This window comes from Charadrius vociferus, unplaced genomic scaffold (assembly GCF_000708025.1).
Source record: "Charadrius vociferus isolate BGI_N301 unplaced genomic scaffold, ASM70802v2 scaffold196, whole genome shotgun sequence".
NCBI lineage: Eukaryota > Metazoa > Chordata > Aves > Charadriiformes > Charadriidae > Charadrius > Charadrius vociferus.
Genome location: NW_009648953.1, coordinates 1,445,543 through 1,469,654, shown reverse-complemented (window position 1 = coordinate 1,469,654; position 24,112 = coordinate 1,445,543). Strand labels below are relative to the sequence as shown.

At 45.8% G+C, this 24,112-nt stretch overlaps 1 protein-coding gene across 1 annotated transcript in view; it reads left to right on the top strand.

Annotated features, from left to right (window-relative positions):
• Positions 1-213: 213 nt before the first annotated feature.
• Positions 214-24,112, top strand: part of HIPK2 (homeodomain interacting protein kinase 2) — an 89,534-nt gene continuing 65,635 nt past the window's right edge. Inside the window, exon 1 of the mRNA XM_009887434.1 lies at positions 214-1,310. Coding sequence (XP_009885736.1) covers positions 214-1,310 — 1,097 coding nt within the window. The remainder of the gene's footprint in view (positions 1,311-24,112) is intronic.

The following is a 24,112-nucleotide window of genomic DNA, read 5'->3' as shown; positions in this document are numbered from 1 at the left end:
TCGGTTGTTATTAGTATAGTTCAGTCAGGGGTAATGATTTATTTTATAGTATTTTATTTGTGTTGAATACATATTTCTGCTTGATTTTTCTGGGTGAGCGTGTGCTGTATCTGAAGTCTGTATCCCATTTTCCCTTCCTGCCACTGAACAAATTAAAATAGCTGGGGAAGGCATCTTGACATTGTGGTTTCACTCTGATGTTGTGTTGCAGGTATGGCCTCGCATGTGCAAGTTTTCTCTCCTCACACCCTTCAGTCAAGTGCCTTCTGTAGCGTGAAGAAACTGAAAGTGGAGCCGAGTTCGAACTGGGATATGACTGGGTACGGCACACACAGCAAAGTCTACAGCCAGAGCAAGAACGTGCAGTCCTCCCAAGCAGCCGCCGCAGCAGCCGTCAACGCCTCCCTCCAGATCCCCAATCCAAGCATCCCTTACGAACAGACCATCATCTTCCCAGCAAGCACGGGGCACATCGTGGTGACATCCGCCAACAGCACTTCTGGTGTGGTTGCAGTGTCTGGGCAAACACTGGGCGGGCCACACAACCTGATGCGTCGCAGCACTGTGAGCCTTCTGGACACCTACCAAAAATGTGGACTTAAACGCAAGAGTGAGGAGATCGAGAACACAAGCAGCGTGCAGATCATTGAAGAGCATCCACCAATGATTCAGAACAATGCCAGTGGGGCCACTGTAGCCACTGCCACCACCTCCACGGCGACCTCCAAAAACAGTGGCTCCAACAGCGAAGGGGATTACCAGCTGGTGCAACATGAGGTGCTCTGTTCCATGACCAACACGTACGAAGTGTTAGAGTTTCTTGGCCGTGGAACCTTTGGACAAGTAGTCAAATGCTGGAAACGGGGCACTAATGAGATTGTGGCTATCAAGATCCTAAAGAACCATCCTTCCTATGCCCGGCAAGGCCAGATTGAAGTGAGCATCCTGGCTCGGCTGAGCACAGAAAGTGCGGATGACTACAACTTTGTCCGCGCATACGAGTGCTTCCAGCACAAGAATCACACGTGCTTGGTCTTTGAAATGTTGGAGCAGAACCTCTATGATTTTCTAAAACAAAACAAATTCAGTCCCTTGCCCCTTAAGTACATTCGACCAATTCTCCAGCAGGTAGCAACTGCCCTAATGAAGCTGAAAAGCCTGGGACTGATTCATGCTGATCTCAAACCAGAGAACATCATGTTGGTAGACCCATCCCGACAGCCATATAGGGTCAAGGTCATAGACTTTGGTTCAGCTAGCCATGTGTCTAAAGCTGTGTGTTCTACCTACCTTCAATCCAGATACTACAGGTAAGAGACTGGGCTCATGTAACGTTACTAGGAGAAATATTTTACCTATGGGAATTTTCCTACGTTCCTGTAAATGAATGAGAGTCATCCCTTAATCCTAAACTGGGATGGCTCTTAGAATGACTTGTTGGTGATAGAAAAAAATGGTATCCTAACCTCTTGCAGTGAAAACCATGTAAACTTCTAAATAACCATAAAATGTTGTAAAAAAAGAGTTTGCCAGTTGTAATTTAGAAAGCCTTTCACCTCTGTCAGTACTTCATTCTCTCTGGGACTGTTTCCAGAAGAGGGGATGGATCTGGAGAGTCTGTATTTCCTTTCCAAGTCAATGCAAGTAGGTTCTTGGTTTCAGGAAGAACTTAACCTAAACAATCAATCCATATTTCAGCAGCGTCTTCCAGTCTTTATTCGTATGTGAAACCAGGGACTTTACAAGAATAAGGTTGGCCCACATGAAAACTGTGTGGATGCAGAAGATGCTTTGTCAAGGAGTAGTTTTCATACAGGCTGTGGAGCTTGCTAGAGTCAATGAGAGCATTCTGGCTGGTTCCCATCCATTCCCTCCTGGTGGGCAGGCAGCCTGGCCGGCTTGGAAACACCTTTCTCCATGTGCGAAGCTGTTGGTCGGGATGAATGAGTATTGTCAGTAATTTGGTGTTGGACTGAGAACCTTTCATAGACAGTCAATTCCCACTCACAGTGCTTTTAATTACAGGTATGTTACGTGCTAGGATGGAGTTCTGACCTCTGTGTAGGTGAGCCCAAAGCAAAACATGTGAACCAGCTATATCCCTCTTCAGTCTGTTGAACAGTTACAGCAAAGCAGCCTCTTTTCATAACCCCTGGAAGGTCGTCTTCTCCCTCTATCTTGACTCCAAGACGCAAAGTCTCTGTGTAGGTGCTCTCCTCAGACCCTCCTTCTCTTCGGTACCAGTGCACTAGATTCAACATCCCAAGAACTGAGAAAAGCAATTCTTCTGCTACCTCAGGGGTGGGGGAAAATAGTGTGTGTGTGGGGAATTTGTCTTTAGATGACAGCTGAATTTAGGAATGTTCAAGCCATGTTTTTGTTGTTGTAATACTGTGAAACAGGGGCAAAGAGGGAAAATGTGATCCTTTTTGATGACTGATTTAATGAAAATCAGTCCTGGCAGCATCCACAACTCATCAGATGGGTTACAGAAAAGCAGGGTAGTTGCTCTGTTTGTAAATAGGAAAGAAATCTGTTTTATACGTGGGGAGGACTGGGGACAGCGAAACAACATGAGTTGACAGCAGACTCTCTTCCTACTTCATAAACATCACAGTGGCAAAGCCCACCTGAGCTGAGCTTGGGAAGAGTTAATTTTCACAGGAACAGGAACTTTGACATTGTAACACTGCAGCAGCTGATTTTTATCTGCTTGTCCTTTGCTCTGAAGGAGGCCAGAAAAAAATCCCCAACCCTAGTTTATACCTCAGAAGAGGCTTATTAAATGAAATATTCTACCTGATGACAGTCCCATCCTCCAAGAGAGACATGTTTCTGTGGTAAATATGCAAAAGCTTTTAGGGTTGCAATTACCTGGCAGACTAGAAGAAAAAAAAAAAAAAAAGATAATACAGGCATATTGTTGAGTTATCTGTGATTCTGCATTAGCAGCCTAGGTCCCTAGCTGAAAGACAGAAGGGGCAGCCAAAATGAAATATGTGACAGAAAGCAGAAATGAAAGAGAAAAATTGTTCATTCTCAGCAACAAACAAGGAATATTCTTGTGGCAGTCTCTGGGGAGAAAAAGGCTTGATAAAATTTGCTTTTTATATTTTAAATGTTATTCCTGCCCAGTCTGAAGTTGCAGCTTGTTAGATAATAAGTTCTGTCTGTCTAATTCCTCCCTTGTTTTCCATGTCTGAACTGATGGAAGGAGGGGAAAAGGGGCAGCAGCTCACCAGGAAAAAAAAATAAGAAAAAGAAAAATCTTGTTGGGTTGAATTACATCAGCAGGGGGCTGCTGATGAAGCTAAATTCAAGTCATGAGGAAAATTTATATTCTTCATTTTCTGATGGGGAAAAATACAGCACAGAGTAAAGACCTATTCTACTCCAAAGAGAAGGAACTTTCATGCTAGAGGAAACACAGGGCTTTATAAAGATTTCATGTGTCTTCCATTTAATTTACACTTGTTTTGCTTGCTAGAGTATAAAAGACAAGGGGATGACTTCAAGAAATGGCACATTTAAGCTGAATGTGAAGAAAAAGCTTCCTCAGAATAAAACCTCTCAGGCTGTAAGCAGGCATGCCAAAGAAGTGACAGAAGCCCTGAGCCCCATGCATTTAAGGAAAGTCAAGGCAGAGCTCTGGGGAATATAATGTAGAGGTCAGCTCTCAGCTGGAGGTATTTTATCATGGGCTTTTGGGAGCAAATTCCCAGGTTGTCCCCATATTTTATTAACAACTTGCTTTTTCTTTTCCCTCTTTTTTTTTGTTGTTGTTGTTTAACACTACTGTCAAGAATGTGATGGCCAAATCTTTCCGAGTGAGGAAAGTTGTGTGGGATCCTGCTCATTCTGAGAGCAATGTAAGGCCTTTCCTCTTCCTTTAAATGATAGGCCTACTTTCTTCTCCCGGAGGTGGAAGGCAGAAGTGTCTTTAAACAAACTCCATGCTCTGTCTTGACCCGAATCTGCATAGCCCAGCATAAGCTAAGACAGTCCCCGGGCTGCTTGCAGACTTCACGTAAGTGATTTGCTGTTGCTGCCATGTAACGTGCCCTGAAGACAAACTGGATCCCTCAGCCCAGTTTCTTCTGAGAGGAACGGTGGGTGGACTTGGTATTGGGGTGCCCCAACATCAGGACCTCTCTGTCCCATCAGGGGTATTTCTGTCAGGTTAAGGCAGTGCTCTCTGCAAGGATCGCAGCGGTGTTGAGGTGGCGGGGTGGGACAGAAGGTATCAAAAATGGTCATCGAAATGTCTTTAGTCTAGCAAAACTTAGCTCCCATCCCTCTCAGAGGAGAGAGCCTCCTCTAGGCTGGATCTCCTGCCATAATCGATATTCTGGAGATTTCTCTCCCTTGCTCCTGACTGTAGAGGGACCCGAGAGAGGCCAGACATGCCAGGCTAAGGTGGGACTGGCAGGAACACCCCTTCGCCGCTGAGTCCCCCTTTGGGAGGGCAGCATGGCCACATCCCTGGAGCCTGCCCCAGGCCTGCGCCTCTGGCAAAGGGCACAGGATGAGCCTGGGAGGGCTGGGGGCCACTGGGCCCCGCCACTGGCTCTGCACCAAAACGACAAAGGACGTCATGGCCGTTGTGTGAGCTTAAGGCTCCCTGTCCTGGGTGCTCTCCTAAAGGGGAATGACCCCAGAGCAGACAGGGAACCAGGGGTAGAGTCTTCTGGCCCACCAGCCCTGCACCGGCATGTTGTCCTCTCCCCCAGGCCCGGTGGCTGCGCAGCTCCAGCGCTGTCGCACTGGACTCTCCCGTCCTCTCCTGCTTTGTCAGCAGCTCCTATGCTGCTGCTCCAGCCAAGTCAGAGATTTTGTCAGCACTGCGTTCAGAGTTGTCACTTAAAAGGGGGGGAGTGCTGTGAAGAGGATCAGCCTCCTTCCTTCCTACCCATCTTCAGCCTGTGGTGCAAAGCTCGCTGTGCTGCAGTGTTTCTCATGGAGCATCCTTAGCCTCCACGTGTAGGACCTGGCTGGTGGCCGTCCAAGCATTCCCCCTTGCTTGGGACAGTGGTTCTGGCCTGCCCCCCAGTCACCATAATCCTTCATCTTGTTCCTTATCACTAGCTGAGTCGGCCTGGGCCTGATCAGCGACCCTTCATGGAAGTACATGGTGATGCAGCCATGGTCTGGAGGTGCCTGTGTGAGGAACTGAAGCTGCTGATGGAGGGCTGCTCTGCCCAGCTCGCTGTGCAGGAACTGGGCTTTGCAGCTGGCAGTTTTAGCCAGACGCACTTAGGCTAGAAATGAAGCCCTCTTCACAGAGCAACCTATAAAAAATTATCTTCATGGGATTTTATTTTTTCCTTTTCTTTTTTTATGCTGCAGTTTGAAGGGGATATCGTTGAGTTAGTCTCTGTGATCTCCCTTTTGCAGGAGGTCAGAGGGATGAATGACCAGAGAGATCCCTTCTGGGTTGATAATCCATGTATGAGCAGCTTCCCACAAAAACCCATGTCCTGAGAAATGCAGGGCTCAGGCTGCAACAGTTGCCCTCTCCACTAGAGCCCACACTCAGGTGGAAGAGGGGTTAGTACCCTCTGGGAGAGGGGGTGGTTGGCGTAGTGATAGAGCTGCTGTCCTCCTTTGCTGGAACCAGAACGGTTCTCTAGCGTGGAGTGGCAGCACTGGGACACTTGGAGCAAGAGGGCTTCTCCTTGGGACACTACCACCAAGCTACCTTACCCTCTTGGCTTTCCTTTCCTGCTCAGCTGAAACAGCTGCTGTGTTGCACCCCAGGTGTGAGTGCGTTTCACGAATTAATGGCATAATCAACTTATGAGATTTAAGTCTTTTAGAATTTTCAAAATATCACAGATATAAAATAATGGCTGTTACCTCTGCTCTGTTAAGGGACAAACTGTAGTTTTAGTGCCGTGTTTTCAAAAGGCTTTGGTATGTGGCGTGTCTGGCCATGGGTTGAGATGTCTTCTTTGTAGGTAGGTGGCCTTTGATGAAATGTTTGGATAACGGAGAATGAAGCTGAGTATCAGTTTGAAGAGGTGTTTATCAGTCTAGTTTCAGACACTTCAAGAAAACATGTAGGCATAAAGGCCTACATGCATGTTGTCAGCTGCCCATACAGAGTATATATGAAGCCGTGTGCAGGTGTGGTTTTTAACGGGCTGTGCATGCTTAGCTGGGTGAGTGTGGGTCCTGAGGGATACAGGGGACTAAACTGGATCTGTCTTGCCACATGTGGGCATCGTGCAGTGACAGCTATCAGTCCTCTAGCCATGCTGACAGGGAGACAAAGCAAAGTAGATTCCTGAGCGGTGTCACAACCTCTTCACAATTGTGTGACTTGGAGCACACCATTCTGGCCAAAACTTAAATGAAACAGTAGTAATGGCAGCAGGGATAGCTTGTGCTTATTAGTTTACTCAGTGAATTGGCATCTGTTAATATCCTTGTATAATAGTGTTAGTGCACTTTTACATTTCAAAATCTTTTCCGGACATGCAAAAACATCTCTATCTGAGACTTGACTGCTTTTGCAGCTGTGGGAGCCTCATTTCTCTGCCAGTCTGTTTCAATCCTACCTGCAACATTCACTGCTTTACTGACTCTGCCTCTCCAAGGTAAAGAGCAGGATAGCTAGTTGGTTTGAGGAGGAATGTTTCTTCTGGGTACTGGAGCGAAACCACCAAGTTCATTGCCGAAGTCTAAGCTCAGTTTCACTTAGCAATGATCACGCCTGGTAGGACTACAGGCTTGCAGAACAGGCAATACATTGCAGAAGACTTTGTGGAGGAAAGCAGACTTCAACCTATACTATTTTAAGCAATTCTCCGATTCTTTTCCAAGAAATTTGGAGTTTGGAGTTGGGTTTTTTTTTTCAGAAGCAAAATTCAGCAGAATTCTGCTTTGCAAAATCAACACCAGGATTAATTGAAACTCAGTTTCATTGTATCCAGACCACCAAGTCTTGGAAAGGAACAGACATTCAGCTGAAAGCTTTTGGCTTTGTCCCATCTGTGTGATAGTCAGGCCAGGTTAGTTTTTGGTTTTACAAAACTCAAGCAGAGATAGTTCTTTGCCAAGTTCCTTTGTGTATAAATCACCCCAGAGCAGAGATGGTAATCTGGTGTTGTGCCCTTGGTGCATCCAACAGAAGATACCCACTGTGTATGTTAGACTCCCTTTCTGGGGTCTAATTTAAAACAGAAAGGCTTCTATTTCAGCCTAAACAATCTCTTCAGACCAGAGTCTCCCTAGTCTCCTTAGGTGTTTTTTATTTTGCTCTGAGCAGAGATACCAGCTTCTCCATTATCTTTTGAAAGTTAGCAATCTGCCCCTTTCCCTGTGATGCTGCAGCATCTCCCTGCCTGGCTCCAGCACATGATGCTGGCCTGGCTCCGAGGGGAGCCCTGCATCCCTGTGTGGAGTTGGAAAGGCCGTCACAGGAGGGCTTTGTTTATTTATTAACCAAGTGTATAAAATATACTCAGTTATATGCCTCGCAGCCCAAGAAAATTTGTAACAAAGGCCTGGTTGCAAGGAACTCAACAGGGAGGCTTTCCCCAGCAAAGAGAAGCTGCTGTTGGCCTGAGGAGGGGGAGCTGTCTTGTGCTGCTGCCTTTTGGCTCACCCATGTCTGAGAGGTGGAAAATCAAATGTCTCAACTGAGTGCTGGGCCAGTCCCTTCTGTCCCCTCTCCCAAAACAGCTCCTCTACAGCAAAGAAGGGGGGCTGACACTAATTATTCCTCCTGCAGATCTCAGTTTTGTCTTGGTGGCTGGAAAGGAAGGAACCTGTGTGTCCACAGGCGGGGCTCAATCCATTAAGGGTGTTGTAGATCAGAGGTAGGCACCAGGTTTGGGAGCGCTGTTTGGCACTATCAGCTGGTGCCACCCCATGGGTGGGGGGTTCTAGTCCTCACCAGTCAGCTGGAGTTGCAAAATGTCTGCCATGGTCCAATGAGGTAAAACACCACAGGGAACTGGTTGGCAAAGACCCACTACAACAACAAAAAAATATTAAATAAAAAGATTTTTGGCTGCTACACTCACTGTTAATTGTTGGAACAACCAGAGACTCTAAAAGCACCCTGAAATCTGGGCTTTGGGCCACCTGTTAACCATACCCTGTCTTCCCGCATTGCTTTTCCCTTGTTCTTCACTGCTAGAGACCCTTGCATGAAAAAGAGTGTTTGTTTCTTTGGAATTCCTGATTTCCAGCTGTTACTCTTCTTCATCACCTGAAGTTACAATCTCCTGTTAGCAGGAGAAGTGGAAAGGGGATAGGATTGCCAGTGGAACCAATGCAAGCAGCAGGATGATGGCCTCAGGTGAGGGGATGAGCACCTGGAGCAGGTGAATGGCTAAACAGAGATCGGTCTTTTAGGAAAATGGCAGTTGTGCAAAAGAGCACGCAAAACACAGGGAAAAGAAGGTAAACGCAAATTTTCTTTTTAAAAAAAGAGTGTTTTCCCAAGGCTGCTGCTGCTTTCAAGCGTGTCAGTGATCCCCAAGGAGGGAAAGGCAGCCCTCTGGATTCAGACAGCCCCATCCACCGGCAGTAGCGCTGCCCGTGACCTGGGCACTGCTGTGCGGACAGGGAGCAGGAACAGGAGCAGGAGCAGAGCTGCGGTGGCAGGGCTGCTGACCAGGGCTCAGTGGTCAACCACCAGCGCTGACACAGGTCTCCTGCCCACTCTGGGTCAGCTCACCTCACCCTCTCCACCAGCTCTGGAGGGACATGATTTTGGAGAGCATTCTTCTTCCACCTCCCCGTCCACCCCCTCTCCCCCATAACTTTCTTGTTTAAGCACACCTTCCCTCCGTGGGCATTCACACCACCCGGTGCCAGGGCCTGGGGCTGACCTCACCGAAAGCAACACTTTCTGGTTTGGAAACAAATGATCTTCAAATGCGGCTCAGCTTGAGTTCCCGCATGCTTTCGAGAGGGCTTGCGAAGAGGAGGTGGCTTGCAAATACACTCTATTACCTGTCCATGTACTGCTACCTGAAGTCATCTGGATACTCCTGACATAAACATCCATAAACCTTTATTTTTTTTTAAACTCGGCACCAAATCCTAAACTAATCCCTACCTTGTCTACACTTGCTGCCAGAGTCATTTTGGTCTGGGAGGATCAATGAGAGGCTCAGAACTCCCAGACTCCCCACTTGCAGGTTGGCCACAGGTGTTTTTGGTGTTTTTTGTTTTTTTTCTCTTGCTACTATCTCTTTCACATGATCACCAAAACAAGCCTGTCACAGGATTTCCTGCTGTCTATTTTTCTTTTCTCAAGCTGTGTAAGCACAGTAAGTCCCTTTAAGGCTGCAGCTTGGTGAAATGATGTGAAAAGTCGAGGTCACTCTTGTATTTACTGTACCAGGGCAGGTCTGAAACAGCTACAAATGGCTAGCTTGTTTTACTTAAAAAGAGCTATTTACCTAAGAGAAATCAAAACCCTCCTATTGCAGCTATTGGCTGTAGCGCTTGGGACTCCATCTCTGTAGTACATAAAAGACATACTGTCTTTTGGTAAAGGTATCTGTGCTCAGAGTACAGTCTGGGAAATAACCTAGCTCAGTACAGTGACAAGCAGTTGCTTCTGCAGCGATACTTATGAGTGACGGTACAATTAGTGGGGGCTAGAACAAGGGCCGGCTGCAATGAGAAGCTGCGGTTTGCGTGTATATATGAGACATAGAGTTTGGTGTCTGCTCCTAGTTGCTTACTTCTGTGGTTTTGTGTTTGCTCTCCTTTCTCTCCTCCCACTCAAGTCACTTCCTCAGCAAGCACAAGGAAACAGAGCGGGGAAAGGGTGCTCTTTTTTTCAGCTCTGATGACAGCAGCAGCAGCTGCTCATAAGAACAGGAGTGTGGTGACCCACAGACGTTACTCCAGCAATAGGTGGTCAGTGAAGGAGAAGGCACCGCAATCACACACTGGAGTGTGATTTTCCACATCCCTCTCCGCTTATTTCAACACTTGTTTGGGTCAGGGCAGTAGCTGTCTAATGGTAGCGGTGGCTGCTGAGAAGCAGAATGAGATGAGGGGCTGTTGGCATGAGATCGGTGCTCCAAGTGTGAAAATAAGAAGAATTACAAGTAGCGAGATTCATCATCCACACTTCTGAATATGAAAAAGCAGCATTAGCCACACAGTTTGCACAGGATTTCAGGGATGCTTTGCTCAAGTACCACGTATTTAAATCCTATCAGGTTTTTGCCTCCCCCTGTATGTTTCCTCACCGCAGGCTTTAAGTGCAACATGGAGGAGGCTTACTGCGTATGTCTGTGCACTCATTAGGTTCACAAGTTTTAGGCCTCAGCACAGTGGGACTGAAAAACTGTATTACACTGAAGAGCATTTTCTGACTGGAAAGTGTTTCTGCTCTGCTGCTTATTGGCAATGAGGTTAGAAAAGTGACTGACGTTGGTTTATAAACGAATGAGTCATTACCAGAGGAAAGAAATTACCTAAAGATGCTATGATTAGTATGGGGTTATACATTTCCCAGCTTCAGACCCCTTGAATGCTGTGATTTCAGTCCCCAAAGCTTCTATCTTAACTTCTCAAGCCGCTTGCTGCACTGGTGCTTCAAATTAGCCTAAGCTAATGTAAAGGCACCTAATTCTCAGGTGAAGGCTCAGTAGCTGCTTCCTTCTCTAGGTCATGCTGGGGAAAAGGAGCAACTCTCAAGCAGTTGAGAGTGGTTATCTTGCTTGAAAAACACTAATCTTGTGGCCTGACTTAAGCTGAGTTAGAGCCACAGCTGTTACCTTTTTAAGGAGGAGGGTCAAGGAAATGTCCTTTGCCTTTAAGGTCAGGTCATGAAATGGTTGTTCTGTAGTGCCTTGCAGGGAAGAAAAAAAAAAAAGAACGCAGAAGAGAGTCATGCGTGTATATACTGTGAGAAATTTTTGCTTTGAGGAGGAATAAATAAAAGGGAAGTGGCTCTAGGAACTTGGAGAGGGGAAGGGCAGAGGAGAAATCCTCTTACAGGCGATGGTTACCTGGAAGTCACTCTTCCCCATATAAGGAAAGATGTGGGTGGAAAGAAGATGAGATTTCACCCTTCTCGCTAGACTTCAAAACCAGAGGTAACCGATTTCCAAACAGGATGGTGTGCCGCTTCTGCAACAGGCTGGAAAGTAAGCTATGAGTCCCTGAGTGGCAGCTTGACCTCTGTCTTCCCCTTCTTGAAGGACAAAAGTAATTGCAGCTGTTGTTTTATTTGCACAGATACGTGTTATTTTGTGCAGATAGGTTTTGCCTTTACATTGCTGTGACTACGTGGGATCAGTGCTTGGGTGCACCTTCAGGTTCTGTCCCCTCTTGTCGCCACTTCCACTAGTTTGCATTAGCCAGGGAGTAGTGGCCTTCTACCCACTACCAAACCTACTGTATCTCCAAAGGCTCCTGCTCAGGGGCAGAGGCGGGGTAGATGTGTGGGATTTGGCCTGAATCTGACTGAAGTGAATCTGAATCAGAAACTTTATGGTACAAAGAGTTGGGTTAACTCTTTGATGTTATTTTTCATTTTGCCAACCGCTGCTGTTCCTAGCTGGTTTGAAGCAGTTCTCAAGCAGAAGCGTAGTACCCTGGGCCTGGTGAGATGTGAAAAGTGCTGAAAGTTTCATAGTGTCATCACTGAACTTCTGCCTTTGCAGGAGGCTTGGGACATTTCTCACATAACTCTGGTGACTTGTGCAGCTCCTGAGCCCAGGAGGCTCACCCGCTGAAGCCTTTAGAGAAGAAGGAGAATTGTCTTTTCCAGCAGCTGATGCTCGTGCTCACGTAGAGGCAGACAAGGACAAATTAGCAATGTTTCAGTTAACTTGACAACAGGAAGAGCAGTACTGTAATAAGTTGTGTTTTAACTGCATATCGAACAATTAGATCATTTGTGGTAATACTGCTGAGCAACACTGTGTTTTTTTTCCTTGTCCTCTCCAGTCTAGCTGTAGGTGTCTGTCACCGTTTACCTTATGCTGTGCTCCTTAGATGCTGTGTTTTCTGAAGTGGGTCTGTGTTTATAGCACCTCACGCACAAAGATTTTTGTGGCTGAGGCCCTTAAACAAAAGGGTAATAGAGAGTATAATGGTACATGTGACCATGAGGGCTAGCACGCATGTTAATGTGACAGCTGGTGTGCAGAAGGAAAGCTGATGGCCTTTTTCGGATCCACCATGGTAAGAATTTGTGTTTCAACTAGTTGCTTCCACGCAGAGCTGTGCACGTGGAAGAAAGTCCAGGGTGGTGGGGTGGAAGCAGTTATCTGATGGCTTAAAAAAAGTTTCAATTTATTTTGTCAAACAATGTTTTACTTGCCAGTGGGAGACTGCAAACAGAATAATCATCCAAGAGGAAAATGGAGTATTTCTTTGATGCTCACAACAATATTAAGAGGGACAGATGAAATCTAAAAGGTAAACAGGTTCAGCTGAGGCTAGCTGAATTTGCTGGTTACTATGCTAAAAAGTTAATGATGAAATACTGCCAGTGGATTTCAGCGGGTAAAAAGTAGTAATGGTGAAGGCCTGTATCACAAATAAAAGCTTACCTAAGCGATCTCATCCCTGTAGTTGTCAAAAATACAGCTCCCACTGTTGTTAGCCACTTAAATTAGTGGACTGGATTCTGGAGGTTTGCATGAGCATAAGCAAAAGCAGAAGATAGCCATGTTGTTGTTTCTGGAAATGCTTTTCTGGAGGTTCATTTGATAACCTATCTCCTCTTGGCAGGTGCATGAGGGACCAGGGAAGGGAAAGGTAGCACAGGCTGGATTTTACTTAGCAATGCCAATATGTGTGCAGAGATGTGGCGTCTCCAAACGTATTCCTTTGTAAGTGAGGTCAAAATACAGCTTGATGTGTAAGATATATAATGAGCGAGAGAAAGAAAGGCATGTTAACTGGGTTGGAAGATAACATTCTGTCTTTTGAATGGATTCCTGTTATTGTCACCAAGGTTACTTTCAGCAAAAAAATTATGTTGAAATTATTCTTTTTCCTCTATTGTTTAGGTCTTGTTCTCAGCTTTGTTATGGCCACAAAGAGATGATAAAAATGGATTGGCACAAAGTTGGGTTTCTTGTATCGTTTAGAGTTATGTTTTCAGCCCTTAGCACTTTGATAGGGACTGTTCTTCATTTTGAAAATAGCAATAAAAAAGCGGAGAACATAAGAAAACACAATTCTTTTTTTTTTTTTTTTAAATGAAATTGTCAGTGCTAGTCTGAACTTTGCCTCTGTTCTGTATGAAGTCTCTGAACTGTGCAGTTGGAAGAAAGCAAATACAAAAGAGAGATAAAATATCCATGTGCCTGGCTACTTCAGAAGGCAATAAAAAGCCCCCAAAGTCTTGCTTGTTTTTAATCTGTATATTTATGTCTACATAAATCCTTTGGGAATAAACTTTAAACATATACATTGGATTTAGAGAATTGCCTTCTAGCATCAGTGCCTGTAATCTAGCAAAAGAAACTAAGCTTAAGCTTATGTGAATGCCTGTCTTGGCTTCCAGAGACACGGGTAACATTAAAGCATGCCTTGAATTTCTACACTAAAATGAGGAATGGTGGTAACGGGTATGAAGCGTTGCAGTGTATTTGCTGTTCGTCTGTGGTTATTGGAGGCATAGGGCACGCACGGGAAGATGGCTCACCTCATCGAAAAAGGATCAGTCTGCAGCATTTGGCAGCTGAGTGTCAAGACACAGTTGACAGCCCCCCCCAATTTGGTGGGGAGTTCCCTGTCATGTGGACCTTGAACGAGCCCAAGCCTTCAACCTCCTCATCAGAGAGAGGTGGAGAATTGCCAGCCGCTTTTCCCTGGCAGCTCAAGAAGCGCAGCAGATCCTGTCCCACCTGTAAGTTGTCAGGGCATTTTCCTAGCAGCCTTGATGCCCTTCTCAGGCCCTAAATGCAGCCAAAATAGATGTTGGAGAGAAGAAGCAGGAGCAAACCCAGAGCATGAGAGGTTGATTCAGATGAAAGCCATGAATGGCAAAGGCCAGAGTTGCTCTAGACAGCCGATACAGCCACGTGGACCACTCCTCTCAGTCCAATTCTGCGGTGTGGTCTTACGTGGGATTTGAAGAGACTCATTTCCAGTTCAACGTCTGTGCTTTTGAGCATCCCTGGAGCTCTAGCTCCTAGACACACTAACAGCTTTTACCTTAGCCTGGGGCTACAGGATCTGATTACTGCCCTAAATGGCATTTTAAGTCCTGTAAGAATCCTATGTGCAGAATACAACTATAGCCCTTAGTTTTGTAAGGGGGATGTGATGGCAACCAAGTGACGGGGCAGAAAGAAGGGGATGCTGCGTGTTTTTCTGCAGAAAATGCTCCTGACTCTGTATTGCAGAGATTAAGTTGAATGGTGAGTGGGGGCTGGGGGAGTGGGGATGGTTGCAAACTTTGGTTTAAGTCATGAGAACCCTTGGTATGCTCAAGCAGCTTGCGAAATAGGTGCTTCCATCGTATTTTTCCCATGCTTTTGCCTCCTGAGAAAGATCCAAATTGTTGCATGTTTCCCTTGCACACCAGGAACTGTGTATTTGCCTGATACTGGGTTGCCTTGCTTCAATTTTAGGTTATGCTTGAAGCAGTGCCACACCATCGTATTTGCCGCTGTCAGAGTTTTCATCAGTGGCGTGGGCAGGCACCGGGGTACCTTTCTTCAAGATGTTTTGACATGTCTGCCATGCTTGCGTTGCACGTACCCACGTGCACACACATGCACCTCTCTGGTGAGCCAGGGTTTCTGCATGCTGGCCGGCACGGTGGCAGGGGGGCTGGCAGCTAGCTGGCCTTGGCAGCAGACCCTGCGGCAGCCAGAGGGGAGAGAGGACCGAGGTGCTGCAGGAACTGTGGTGGGGTAGAAAGGGCAGGAGGCTGCTGTGGCTGCAGTCTGAGGTTGCTTTCCTTGAAACTGGCACGTGATTTTCCAACAGGGCCTTGACTGACCAGGAGCTTAAAGGCTTTCTTATCTGAGGAGTGTGGCACAGGCTGGTGGCAGCCCGTAATTAATAATGATACTAACCCTCCTTATGCAACCAGGGGATGTCTGACAGCGTTAGTAGGTAGTTGCTCAACAACAAGGCGTGTTACAACTAACCAGCTGGGACCAATTATGAAAGTCTCACTAATGCTAGCAAGCACTTGCCTATTCCCATTGTTGGACTGAAGTTGAAGAGATGAGTGATGGCTCTGCAACGCACGGGTAGGCTCACGGTCGAGTGGTGCATGGTGTTGAGCTGAAGCACAGCCACCACGGTGACCATGAGCTGTCTGTGCTCTGGGATATGTTTGCTGGGCGCTGATGAGCCACAGTGCCCTATGTCAGCACTGTCTGTAGCTCGTGCTCTCAGATGCGGGATGAGGAAGCACCCCCAGGACTGCAGCACCATCTCCCTCCCCAGCCCGCAGCTTCTCCCACCCCCTCGCTGCAGTGGCAGCACCGATATGTGCCCAGTACCTACTTAGCTGCTCGCTATGGTTAGAAAAAGGGGGGTGGAGTGGGGGCTCCTACTTATGGCTTCCTCATGAATTTTTAGTCACTACATGAAGATTTCAAGAGTGTGCGAATAAAACATAAAATGAAGCGAAAGACTAAGTGGCACTGCACAAAAGGAGGGGAAAAAAACCCAACACTGAATCATTGTCCAAAAAGGTGCAGCCATTAGAGAATAATAATAGTTTTTGTGTGCAGCACAGCTGGGGCCACAGTTGCAGAAGGAAGGTCCTCGGTGACCTGTGCGATGGCTCTGTTTGTTTAATGTGCTAAAACAAAGAACTGAAAAGCAGACAGGGCCCTCGCGGATACTCGCAGGGCTTCTCTCTCAGTTCCTGTGTCTGTGCCCTCTCTCGCTGCGTGCGTGTCTTCATGCTCCAAATGCAACTAATCACAGCTACATGCTCTTGGATGCCTTCCGTTGTGCATCCCTTGTCTCTGCGCCTGGGCACTCCCTTGTTGTTGTATTGTTATTTTTGTAATTTAGAAACTACGACAAATAATGTAAAGTCAAATGGTTACTACTTTATCGTCTGTTTTTGTAATTCTCTGTCCTTCAGAACGAGCTCGGCGTAATGACATTATTCCCACCCCTCCACCCTGACCTCAGACTTTTTCTATCCATTTAGCAAATACTGCAGCTTCCTCTGTTTTTAATGGGTGGGAATCAATGTGGCTTTTTAAAATTGGATTCTCTCTGCCTGCACAAACAAAATCAATGGTGTTATTGAGCATGTGCAGGGCTGTGTGAACGGGAGCAAGCCAGCAGGGTTTGCCGCCTCAGTGAGGCAGGGGCAAAGCCTGTAACTCACACAGGGAGGATCACTATTTCTCTGTCATTTTGGTAAGGGCTGATGAGCAGCTTGGTACCGTTTAGAAAGTAAGGCCTAGGGAGCACTTTTCATCAGGTTAATAAGATTTTTAAGGTGGTCAGCGTGAGGCTGTAAAAACGGGCTAAAACCAGACTGGTTTGAGTGTCAGTAGGAGGTTTGAAGATCCCAGTAAAATGAGGTTTAATCTGAACCGTGCTTTAGTTCGATACGACTTTACAATTGGGTTTACCCTATCTTGCGGGGGGCAGTCCCGCTGTGGCCTGGTTAGAGACCTTTGCTCTCAGAAGTGGGTTTCACAGGGAGCTGTGGCAGCAGGGATGCGGTTTTGCTTTGTTCAAGCTAAGTGTTTGTATGCAAACAAATGGGGTGGGGAATTTATGTATCCATGTTTATCTTTCGTGGGGGAATGAGTTTACTAAGGTTGAGCTGTTGTGGGAAACTTGACTGGCAGAATTGGTCATGGCTTTGGGAGTTGAAGGGAAGGGCAGGTTACAGATGGGGGGTATTGGGGTTTTGGTTTGTTGTTGGTTTTGGGTTTTTTTTTGTTTTTACATCTTCAGGGATGATATTCAGGTTTAACACTAGCAGGATTTTATTGCGTGATGTGGGAGGAATGGACTCTTCCAGCAGTGTTCTTTTGGAGACATCAGAGTGTTCTGTAAGCCCTGGTTCAGGAGACTGTGGTAGGTGGTTTGCGGGACTGTATGAAATGGTAACATGGAGGATATTTTCAATTAAAACTTAGTTGTGGAGGGTGTATCATGATTCACCAAAAGCCTTGTATCTGCTTGAAGAGCCGACTGGCTACCACTGCAGGCTGCGTTGGTGGGACAAACAGCATACACAAAAAGTTCGTTCAAAATTCATTCCTTTCCAAGTCTCGACCTCTCTGTGCAAAGTACCCCAAACAGCTTGTATATCTGTCTTCCAGGAGTTAGAGTGATACTACCACCTCAGTTAGATGGGTCTCCAGCAGTCTTCCAGCTGCAGCCAGTTTCAGACACCACTGATACGAGTCGGGTTCAAACCGATGACTTTAGTTGTATGTGAAAGACTCCAGAACCTTTTATCAACCTGCGGGGCCATTCAGTCATTTCATATAAATGCACATGCCGACGCTTGTTTTGAACACCGCTTTGTTAGGAGCACAGCAAGCCTGGTGGTTTGAGTGAGAGCAGAAATTTCTGGCTGTGTGACAGAAAAGGTTTTCTAGTGCTCCTGTTGGCTGAGGAGCTCTAGGTCCTGAGAGGGACAGGGTGGCAAGAAGGGACCTTTCCTCCAGTGAATGCAGCACCAGAAGATGTGCCTTTTTGGTGCCCTATGTCTTTGTGGCTAAATGAAGTTCATTTTGAAATGCTGTCAGCTCTGAGGTTGGAGTACTGATGCGTGGAAAGGAAGAGTTGTGTTTACGATGGTTTCATATCTCCATAGCCAAGAGGAAAACAGGAGCTGGCATTTGGTTCCTGACAGCGACTTCTGCTGGGGTGCCAACCCTGGGTTTTGGTGCGTGACTTTCCAGTGAAATCCTCTGAGTTTGCTTTTCCTGACTCACTTCAGATTTCTTGATTTCTCAATGCTGAAAATCCCCATTGCCCCTGGGTTTCACTTGTAAATGGGGTGGGCATGTTTCTAACAAATAAGAAAATTAACCTTCTCCTGTTGTCCCTGGTTTGAGTAAGGATTTCTTTATGGCCATCATTTAATTACATGATTGTGACCGGCCTGGACAAATGAGACAGTTTCAGTATTCTGCATTCGGTATAGCTTATCCATGCATACATTATGAAGTACATAGAGTAGCTATAAATGATGCAGGAATTGTTTCTCAGCCCAGGGCTTGGTATATGTATGTATGTACTGGTGGACACCCTTTGTCATTGTGCAGACACAGTCTTATCCGTGCAAAAAGCTTGTGATCATCAAATATCCTTTAAAAGAAGCTAAAAATGTGTCTTTATTGGCTTCTTTTCTTCCCACAGACAACAAAGGTCCCACTTAATTATTTTCAAATGTTGGCAGCAGTCGGGTTTTCTGCAACTTGCAAATCAGCGTAAGAAGCTTCCCTTGGCTGAAATGTGTTCAGCAAAGGGTTCAGTCAAACACCAGTTCTTTAACCACCTAATTTCCACATGTAATATAATTTTTAATCAATACAATGTTGGGGGTTTTTTTTCATATGTTCTGGTGTGCTGATTAGAGCTCTGCAAAAAAAAATTGGTGTACGGTAGCATGTGCTAGGACAGGCTTTTTCCTCTTGCTTTATGAAGTCCCGAAGACAGGTAGGTCATTTTTTGTGGAGAGGCCTCTGTTAACTGTGAAGGCAAGAAACTTCTCATGCCACTTTGATCCAGCCCTTCTTTCCGCTCCACTGTCAGCAGTGTGCTCTGCTGGGAGGGCTGGACCTTCAGGGTGTTCGGTGGGACCTGGGCAGAGACTTCCAAATGTCCAAGCAGAGTTCTGCTCCCTCCTAGGGCTCCTGCTGTCGCTGCTTCCCCTGCATGCTGCCACAGGAATGGGTGAAAAATGTTGCTCTGACTGCAAGGAAAAAAAAATAACAACAGATTCTTCTTTATTTTTGGTTGGGATTTTTTTAGATTTTAGGGTTGATACTGTGAAGTTTTGGGTTGGAGCCTTGATGATTAGAAACTTAATAAAAACGGAAAGCCAATGTTCTTAGATGAATCGACAGCTGAGAATTTAAGGGAAAAAAAAAGTATTGACTGAAAGAGACATCAAATAATAATGGTATTTGGACTTCTCTGACTTGTTTTGATGTGGATAAGTGATCTCATTTAGGGCTAATCAGAACATGATTTCCCTCCACAATTCCACTTCTCCAAATTTTTTAGCCAGAAAAAAACCCAACTTTTTTTCCGTTCTAATTGAAAACCTGCCACTATGAAATTTTGGTGTTAAACTTTATTGTAACATTTTTGGTGGTTGAAAAATTGATCTCATTTTAGTTTATGTAGAGGGCAATTTTTCCTTCCATTTTTTTCTTCTTTTTAAACAAAGCAAACCAAAACCCTGTTCCCTTATTGCCCTCCAGACTGTATGATTAAACATTCCTCAGCATTCTTCCTTATTTTTAATTTTATTTTTTTACAGTGGAGTAAAAATAATAAGCTGCAGTCTGAAATAGAATTGTTGCTCTTCAACTTTCCAAAGCAGTAAGGGAAAATAGATCACACAGTGAGTTTTAAAAATCAGCCAGTGTGTGGGATATGCTACACTGAACCTCTTTTCAGAAAAGAACTGGATTGCAGCCTTTAGGAACTGTGTTTACTGTAAGGGAAACTGAATTTATACCAAGTAAAGGATGTGGGAAGCACCAGCTCAGTACTGCTGTGATGACTGCAAAGCAAAAATATAAAAAAAAAAAAAAAAAAAAAAAGCCCAGCCAAAACAGGGATTTTCCGCCATGTGGAAAAATTACTGAAAATGTCTGAAATCCATTTGTTCTGGGAAGGTGCACCGCACAGTCATTTCTCCTCTCCGGCAATCTAGCGAAGGGTTAAAAGTTTGAGCGAGAATTGATTTGGGGAGAAGACTGCTGCCACAATGCTAAAGACTCATTTATTGGGAGAGCGCTACACTGCTTACTGTAATTGCAAGAAAATTAAAAGAAAGCAAATTAGCTGGGAGCTTTTCAGAACTCTTCCTCCTTTGCTGACGTTAATGAGATTTTCCCCATACCAAAGCGGCGTTAATAACTTCCGCCGAGTGGCTTCTGTAAGCCATTGCTTACAAAATGAAACAAACCTGGGGTGACGGCGAGGGAGGGAGCGCGGAGGGGGAAGGGTATTGAGCACAGGGGGTGGCGGGGAAAGGGATTAATCCTTAGGATAGGTTATGTTATGGTCTTGCACATCCCCACGCCAGGTAGCTCCGTGCCGAGGCGTGTGCCCGTGGGCTGCCTGCGGATCGCCTGCCGCCACCCGCGTCGCTTCTCCGGCAAAGTGCCGCTTTCCCCGGTTTATATTCTGCAGTGCCTTTCGTTGGGATGATTTTGGCAAGCAGGAAGTTTCTGTAGTAAAGGGGAAAAATGTCACAAGCTGTTCTTAGGGCTGTATTTATAGCCAAGGCATTTCCAGGAAGGTGAATTTCCTAAACTGGGGTGGAAGGTCAGGGCAGAAGGGAAGGGCTTGATCGGGAGCAGCTTCCTTAACAGGAATTCCTGTCTTAAGCAAGAATCTGCTGCTTTCCAAGAAACTGGGCTTTTCCACAGCTAGCAGAAGGGATGCTTCAGAGGCAGGGAAGGAGAAGAGTGAAATTATCCGTGCATTTGGAGGCCCCTCTGTGGGGAAATGCTGAGTTGCAAGCGAGTTGCATTGCAAGGAAAGGCTTTCAGCAGTGCAGGGTCCCCTTTGGTTCTCCATCTGCCCCAGGAGAGAGGTGGCCGACAGGGCTGTGCTGAGCATGGTCTCTTCGGAAGTGAGACACGGAGGGGTTGGGATCCCCAAGTGCTGCTGGGATGAGGGGGATGGATGAAAGCGGTGAGGCTGGAGCTCTCCCTTGCTTCGTGTGTGGTACTTTCCTGTGATGGGAAAATACCTTTGTTTTTCTGAAAGCTCATGGATGCAAATGTTTGTTTATGGTGGGCATCTCTATAGCTATGTACACACAAACCCAATGTATACATACACGAGTGCATGTTGAGTGGGAGTAATATTTTGTAATTTCTAAGGCACTCCTACATGAAGAGACGTGGGTGCCTAAGAAAACATAGCTGAAAGCAAAATCAACATGACCTAGTAAACAACAGCTATCTAGCACATGTGTGCCTACTGTAAAGCAGATCCTGCCTGCGCGGGCTGCGTGTGCTTCTCCGGACGGGGAGATGTTAATGTCGCTTGAACTGAGAGCTCTCTGTAAGATTTTGCTGAATTCAGATAATTATTCCGCAAATTTTCTTTTGCATTTAATACCCCACTGTCCGGGTATAACAAAGTGATACCCAACAGCTACAACGCCTGCTTTGTGGGAAACAGTACCTGCTCGGTGCAGCAGAAGTGGAGCTGGTTTTTGGGTGTTGCTACTTGGCACAGGCACCTTCCTGGTGCCGTCCCGTGGGTGACAGCGTGATTTGCAAGTTATTAAAAGTTTAGGAGGATTCAGAACATCCTATTCCAACGGCTTCTAAATATTTCATGCCTGTCATCTGAAGCAGTTTCAGTGCTTCAAAACAGCAGGAGAAAAAAATTATGCATTGTATATTTATAATACATGATTGTTGATCTCTGCTGACATTTATCTTTACTCCAGAGAAGAGACCGGATAACTCGCTTGTGGCGGGGAAGGTAAATGTCATAACCAGGGTAGCCTGTTACACATGTGTATTAACCCTTTCAGTTAATTTTCTTACCATTTTAATGGGCTTAACGAAGGGTCATGTGATAAATCAGGCCCCTGCTTTTGTCCTCCCATGTGAAGGGATGCACGATGAAACTTGAGCTGTTCCAGGCATGGGTACAGAGATGCAAACCATAAAATGACTCTCGATGGGTGACAGCAGAGAACAAGCTACCCGTGCCAGGAGCCCAGGAGATGGTGGCTCTGTGTGCCCTAGCAAGCAGTGTGGCCTGGTGGGAGCCAGTCTGTACAGTAAATTAGTTGGTGCCGAGGACCTGACAGCCACGTTTGGGGCATTTTGGGGGGTGGCTGGTTAGGACTTGGTCTGTTCTTGCACTCTGAGACCACTCTTTAGTGCAAGCAGAGAACAAGTGGGAGACACTAGGAGGTTTGCCTTGAAAGGGTCTGACTGAAACACTGGCGTCAATGCACCCAGTATTGTTAGTTCCTTATGTTTTCATCAAGTCTTATAATGCTCTTTTTCTTTTTGACATCCTACCTACCTGGGAGGAACTGGTTTTTAACTTTAAAAGGGGGAGAGACATTTCTAGTGTTATTGCAAGAAAGAGTTTCAAAATAAGCTAAATTTAACAGAGGTTGAATACATTCTTTTAAAAAGAAACCAAAATCTCATGTGATTTTGGAGGTTGGCAGGTGACTTTTTAGGTTATCCTTTCCCAGGAGAAAACCTGCAGGAACAGCCTGGGTGGGAAAAGAATACCTCTGTGACTTTCCATGATCGTGAAGTCAGAGGAACTGCTTCTGTCTTGATTTAAATCCTTGCATCTCCAGTGCAACAGCTGTGGAGTTATTTGTGGTTCAGGTTCACTGCAGTGACAGCTCTTGGAAAATCTGCTTCCAAAATTTCCCCGAATTCTGACAAGGAGCTGCCGAGGAAGTCTAGGCTACATTGTTTATATTTTTTTTCTATGCTTTTCTAATGTTTACAAGCCCAGCCTGCATTTTCCTCTCTGGGGCCAGTGTTCTTTCTACACCTCTTGCTTTGAGCAGGCCCTGGGGCATCCCCCACGTAAAGGAGTTATGGGGTGGTTGGTGTTAGATACGAGCCCCAGCCCTGGGGAGTGGAGAGCTGCCCAGGTGGACATCCTCTCTCCATATTCAGCTGCCCAGAGCCTTTTGGCCCCTTGAAATCCTCAGCACCCACGGGGAAGCAATTGGGAAGGACCAGGGGGGGAAGGTGATGGTCCCTGTGCCAGGAACCCCTCATGATGGGCAGCCGGGTGCAAGATGAAACCCTGGAGCAGGAGGGAAGTGCGGGGTCATTCCCATTCTGATCTTTCCCTCAAACCTCCTTGCTTTCAAACGCTGAGTACCAGACCCTCCACCGCCTCCCCGCACGCTTGCCCCCGTGCTTGCTGCTTCTCTCGGAAACGTGTTTGTAGTAAGAGGGTGTTGAAGAGATCAAAGCAATAAAATGCAGAACGCATCGGTACCCAGGAGGGACGGCAAGTGCAAAACCACCCCGCGGTCGGCAAACCGGTTGGGAAGGAGGGATTTGGATGCATGCAGTGTTGTTTCATCTGCGGGCTGGCCATGCCAGGCAGCACATGGCTTAAAAATGAGAAGACAAAAACATAACAGGGTGTAGTGGCTTTGCTGTGCGGAGAGCTGCAGTTAGCCACTGGAAATCGTGGAGAGGGAGAGGCTGGATTACCATCACCTGGATGATGAAGAGATTACCAGTGAGTTAATAAACACATAAAAATCCCTCTAGTCCCTGAAGTATGACAGGTTACTAGAGTCGTCAGTGCTCTGCTGGAGATGAGTATGTCCCAAATAAGATGAATCTGTATGTAAAGAAAATGTTAGGTTTGACACTTGAAGAAAATTTCCTCCAGTTGGATGCTCGTCTTTTTTTTTTTTTTTTTTTTTTTCTTCCCTCCTTCTTTTCAGTACTTTGAAAACGGGGATTTCCACATCTAAGATTTGGGTCTGTTTTGTACCTTCCTTAAACAAAAAAATAAAATAGAAGTCTGAAAAGCTTTCTATAGGAATAAAAGATCAACACCCACCTGCTGAGATGATTTCTAGAAAACTGTGTGTTATGGACAGGTCTTTTTAAGTATCTCCACATACAGTTTTTAAAGGGTGCTGGTAGTTCAGACTCAAAAGGCATTCCACTTTCTATCTGCCTGGCTAGCTTTCTGTCTTAAGAATCTACATGCATAATATATAGTTTAAATATTTTATTTTATATATATTAAATACTTTAAATATTTAGATAATTTTGATTTTTTTTCAGAAACTCTTCACTTGAGGACTAACCTGAAAAAAATAATCATATGCCATTGATAAATTTTTTGTCTATGTGTGAGGGCAATTAATTAATAATATGTATTCTCCAAATGGTTTCTAGTATGTTGCAGTGATGTAAACTTCAAAGCAATCCAAACGTGAATATCAAACTGTAGG